We start from the raw sequence: 5,371 nt of genomic DNA, 5'->3' as shown, positions 1-5,371 counted from the left end.
CTTTCCTATTTCCATCCGTTCAGGAACCAGAGAGGGAAGCTCTCTGCCGCTGGAGGAGCTGAGGGGCCGCCAGCGTGGCCGCAGCTCAGAGAGAGGAGTGTGGACACTTCTGAGGCCCGCGAGGACGGGGCTCTGTGCCGAGGGAGGGGGGTCACAGGGACTCCAGACGTCCCTGGCACCCCGGAATCTCACTGGAGAGCCCAGAGGCGAGGGGTAACTCGGGCCTCTCCACTAAAGAGATGAGAGAGGGTGAACACACTGTACTCTACACCTCTGTGGAATCTGGGGGTTTCTCAGCCTTGCTTCGAGAGCTGCCGGGGACACAGACATTCAGGTATTTCCTCGTATTACCTGATGGAATCCCCACTCCAGGAGCACGAGTGACAGGAGGGCACGGGCCCCGGCGGCAGGGGCTGGGCAGCGGAGTCTGCGGCGGGGATGACGGTCGGAAACGCCACCTCCATGTGCTGACCCTGTGCACAGACCCCTCTCCTAACTTGCTGTGTGCTGAGAGCTGAAGGATCCTAACACACTCAGCCATGATGGCCATAACCAAATGTTCTCGTTTCTTTTCTTTTGCAAACTACAAGACCCAGAGATGTAGGGTTATGAGGAAGCTCCTGAAATACTCTTATTTGCAAGGAAGCATCCCAAGTGCACACCTTGAAGAAGGAAGCTATCATAACAGATCAACAAAGGAAAAGTTACCTATTGACTTCAAGCAGCATTTCTTCTTCTATAACAGACTTTTCTTCGTTACTGAGGTTTTCAAATTCATTTTGGAATGCAGCCAAGTAATTGGAAATAAAATGGAGCTTTAAAAAAAGTAATTAGGTTAGGATCAATGATTGTTAAAAATAGATGATATCAAAGTTGTCACTAAGCGCACACCTCACGTGACTCTTCCAGATGTCAGAGAAGCCCACACACTCCTCTGCTCAGGGGCAGGGATCCGGGGAGTTTGCCCACCCTGCCAGGGTGCCAGGGCGACAGAGAACGAAAGGACTCTCCAGGTCACACTGTCACCGAGACTGCTACTACTTCTGCAGAGGGTTGTTCAGGCAGAGTCACACTTCTCCTCTCACCCACACTCCTGTCTCCCACTGTCTGCCCACAAAGCAGGGCCAGCCTTCTGGATGGCACAGCATGTGGCATGGGCTTGAGGTGCCAGGGCACCCTGACCTTCACCAGTAAATACTCCCTCAGGGCAGGAGCTGGCCCGGGCGTTGAGAAGGGGCCTTTTCCCACCTCTCAGATGCCTTGACTGTACACTCCTGTCCATGCACTAGCAGCATCTCATTCCAGTCCGGAAAAGACACGGTTTACCCTGACGTTCTGCCAGGCGCCACCATGAGTCTGCGTGTGAATTAGGATCTCTGAGAGTCCCTGTGGCTCACTATTTCATACTGTATCAAAAGGCAACAGAACATGGCCAACCACTGCATGTTTGCTTTTGTGAAGAAGGAAACAGCCATCAGTGTTTCTTCCAGGTAGGAACCCCTGCTAACTGGTTACCTGGCTGGAAGTAACCAGTACCTCTCCCTCCCCAACCTGCCCCTCTTTCATCCTGCTGCTCTGAAATTGGCTTCCCACACTCTGCCCCTCCTCTACCGGAAAGCATCCTTCACGTTCTAGCACGCTCCAGGCAGGGGGCCGTGGACTCTGCAGTAAGCTTGGTACAAGAGACACCTATTAAACTCTGTGTGGCAGGCACCAAGCTGAGCATCGTTCCTGCACAGTAACTCACTCCCATGACACAGTGATTTCCACAGATGAGGAAACTGAAGCATGGAAACAGTAGGTTACAACCAGCAGAGGCAGACCTGGGATTCAAATCCAGGCCTATTAGTTTTTAAAACCCATGCTAGAACCACCACCCTAGGTGGTTAATTTCTGGGAGACTCTAAATGCTGAAGGTAGCAAATGAAGATAGAAAATCTGAAGAGACTGAAACCCTAATAAAGTGTTAATTAGCGGCACTCCCTCCCAAAAAAGTTCTAGGCCCAGATGGTTTTACGGGCCAAGTTTGCCAAACTTTCAAACAGCACCATCTTATAAAAATTTGCTCCAGAAAATAAAAAGGGGACACTCATTTTGTAAACTAGCATAATTTTTTATTCCAAAAGGAGGTATGAATAATTTTTTAAATGAACATTAAAGTCCTGTTCCATATATGAAAAACTGCAAAAATAAACTGCCTAACTAGATCCAACCAAGCGTCACAAAATAATGTAATTCACTGAAATAATTTATTTTAGGAATTCCAGTAACGTTTAACATTTTAAAACACCTCAATGCATTAAAGAGAGAAAAGCATGAGATGACCTCAGGAGATGGCGACAGGGTAGGTGATCAAGACAGACACTGTATGGGATTGTTAAAACCTCTCAAAAAACAGAAATGGCACTTCCTTATATTTCCACTGCTGTGCAGTGAGGGTAGTCACACAGCTCCGCCTCCACTAGAATGAAATCCTTCTTTCTGAAAATCTCCCCTTACTGGTTGGAGAGCCCCCTCTCTGGAGATGCCTGCCCAGTGTCGCAGCAGCAACCTGAAGCCTGCTGTGTGCTCTCCTCCCCGGGCTCACCAGCCTTCCTGCCCACATAGCATGACCCTGAGGTTCCAAACCATCCCAGTCACTTTGGACATATGCAAGGTCATGAGGTCGGCCTGAAATGTGGCCAGAGCGGAGCAGGCAGCTCTGGCTGCACAGCAGGTCTGCGTTTCAATGGCTGCCCCGAGCATGGGCACCTGCTGGATACACTGCCTGTGCCCAGCTCAGGCGGGCACTCAAGAGACCTCTCCTGAGTGAGCTACCACAGCGACTGACCAGCTGTGTCTTCACCCCCAGCCCCTGGGCAATGCTCTGATCAGGCAGAGCTCCTGGGAGAAGGCTGACCTAAAGCAGGGCTGCCCAGCACAGACACAGCTAAGGCCCTGCAAGGCTGGGAGAGTCGGGGGTGGTGTCCCTTCTGCCCAGCCTGCTTGCTTCCACATTGCAACCTACTCATCCTCAACCCAAGGCTTGGGCCATGGCTGACAAATGGAACAGAGAGCCTCCCCGGAGGAGTCCCACAGGACTGACTCTAGTCAGTGGACTCCTCTCCTCCAGGACAGGAAGGGGGGCTGTGGGTGCTGCAACAGCTGCTGAGCCAGTGCCCCCAAGACCACCACTGTCTGCACAAAGTGAAACACAGAGGAAAGTCAGTGACCCAAAAGGCCAGAGGGCAGGGCAGGAAAACTGGAAGGAGTTACCAAGGAGGCTGTGATCGTCTCTGACTAGCTACAGGCCACCTTTGGCAAAGGACTTTAAAGGCTGGATTCCAATACTGTCTGTATCTTGACACAACATTTTAAAGCAAAAGAACCTGCTTAACCAAAACAAGTATCTTTAGAAGTGGAGCTGTAGTCAACTCTAACTGGGCAAACCAATGTATGTAGGAGTCACTCACTTCTCAGCAAGTGTGCACGCATGAGGCTCCTACCTGTTGTTTCCTGGTGGGGTACTTCAGGATGTTTGCTCTGAAAAAAGGGTACTTTTCATAATTATAATCATACATCCATTCACAGAAATGATTCCCAATGTCGAATCCCCTGAAAAAGAGAGAGAGGCAGACAGTGAGGCAGCAGGCCTGCCACGAGCGCTCCCCAGACCCGGGGGTCCCAAGAACACGACTGTGTCAGTGATAGGACCGCCAACTGGGCAGCACCAGCGACCACGGCGCCCGGGCTCACCACCCGGAGCGACTGCTCGGAGCCCTCCTGCAGTCAGCGCTCTGAGGAGCCCATGTCAGGCCAAGCTCTGGACTCTGAGGAGCCCGGGGCTGCTCCTCACTAGCTCGACTGAGAACAGGGTAGGTGCCCATCTCACCCGCTGGGACAGAAAGCGCCAGCCCCCACCGAGGAAACTTGCAGCTCAGGGTGGTACCGTGACCCAAGGTCTCCTTCAACTGTTTCATACACATATTAAAACGCTCACAGAAATAAAAACATTTGACATTACCTATAGTTGTAACTGCTGTATTCAAAGTCGATGAGCATGAGTTTCTGTTTTTCCGAATTCTCCCTGCCATCCAGCAGTAAGATGTTACCTGCAAAAGGGTTTGGATGACATGACCTTTACTCTGGGCATGTTCCGTCACTGAAGACACAGGTCCTCCAAGAGCTGGGCCAAGAGTGGTTCTGATTCGCTCAAGGCATCCTACACGTGAGGCTGCCTTGCCCACACCCTACTTGATCTGACTTGTCCAGCAATCATCAGCTAATTAGTAAAAGGTATTCTGGCTCAAATTGACATCTTATTGATTACAAGTCTTCACCAGGGGCTGTTCTCAAAATTAAAAACAACTTGAAGAGCCTGGAAAGGGCCCAAGAGTGGACCTCAGCCAGCTGTCCTGCGAGGATCAGGATGAGGACAGCATGGCAAAGCCAGGTGCCACGGCAGTGTTGGGGAGGGAAGCCCACCAGATGGGGCCTCAGAGGAAACTGTCTCAGTTTGAAATGACATTGAGTGAAGTTTGGTTACAGTCAGCTGTACCTGGCATTGCAATTTTTTAAAAAATGTAATATTTTTTAAAAATAAATTTATTTCTTTGACTATATTGTGTCTTAGTTGCAGCACCTGGATCTGGCTCTCTGACCAGGGACCGAACCTGGGCCCCCTGCATCGGGGGTGTGGAGCCTTAGCCACTGGACCACCAGATAAGTCCCTGCAGTTTTTTAAAGCAGAGAAACCCAAGGTCATTAGAAGCACCTGAACCGGCGCTGAGAGAGCAGGGGCTCTGGCCAGCGCAGTGCACGCAAGGTGCAGAGGCCAGGGCCCCCGGGCTGGTTGAGGAGGCCACCTTGCTCTTTAACGCTTCTTCAGATCAACAAGGTCACACGTTGACCAAAAGGAGTTAAACACTGCACAAATATGTAGCTTTGTCGATCCCAGATCTCGGTTTAGTGGATCTTCTCAGAATTTTTTCCTTACGGAAATAGGATCATCTTACACATCTTTCTAAAACTTGCTCTTCCTGCTAAATGTATCCCAGAGATTTCTCTGTTGGTCTGTATAGAACTCAACCTCATTATTTTAATAGTCGCACAACACACGTGCACGGCTGGGCCATACATCCATGTATCTCACCCCCACCTCAGGGGCCCCTGGTGGTTACCACACACACACTGGAGGGACCCTTCTAAGCAGACACACAGGGCCCAGGTTCTGCATCACGGGCAGCGTTCCTTACCTTCCTGACAGTCATTGTGACAGAACACGACGGGAGACGGAGTGGATTCAAGCAATGACCTGAGAGAGGAAGGTTCTGCGGTTACTTCTCAGACCTGCAGCTCCCTCCCCTGGCAGGGTCTCTGAGCACACATCCCC

General features: G+C 50.9%; 1 protein-coding gene across 1 annotated transcript in view; it reads right to left on the bottom strand.

Annotated features, from left to right (window-relative positions):
- CHKA (choline kinase alpha) overlaps positions 1-5,371 on the bottom strand; it is a 34,924-nt gene that overhangs the window by 6,430 nt on the left and 23,123 nt on the right. The window contains exons 8-11 of the mRNA XM_010837823.1: positions 5,235-5,293; positions 4,004-4,091; positions 3,486-3,594; positions 709-815 (exon numbers count right to left, since the gene is read on the bottom strand). Coding sequence (XP_010836125.1) covers positions 709-815; positions 3,486-3,594; positions 4,004-4,091; positions 5,235-5,293 — 363 coding nt within the window. The remainder of the gene's footprint in view (positions 1-708; positions 816-3,485; positions 3,595-4,003; positions 4,092-5,234; positions 5,294-5,371) is intronic.

Source organism: Bison bison, unplaced genomic scaffold, assembly GCF_000754665.1.
Source record: "Bison bison bison isolate TAMUID 2011002044 unplaced genomic scaffold, Bison_UMD1.0 scf7180017864080, whole genome shotgun sequence".
NCBI lineage: Eukaryota > Metazoa > Chordata > Mammalia > Artiodactyla > Bovidae > Bison > Bison bison.
Note: the sequence above shows the minus strand (reverse complement) of the source record. Positions and strands in the feature narration are given on the sequence as shown.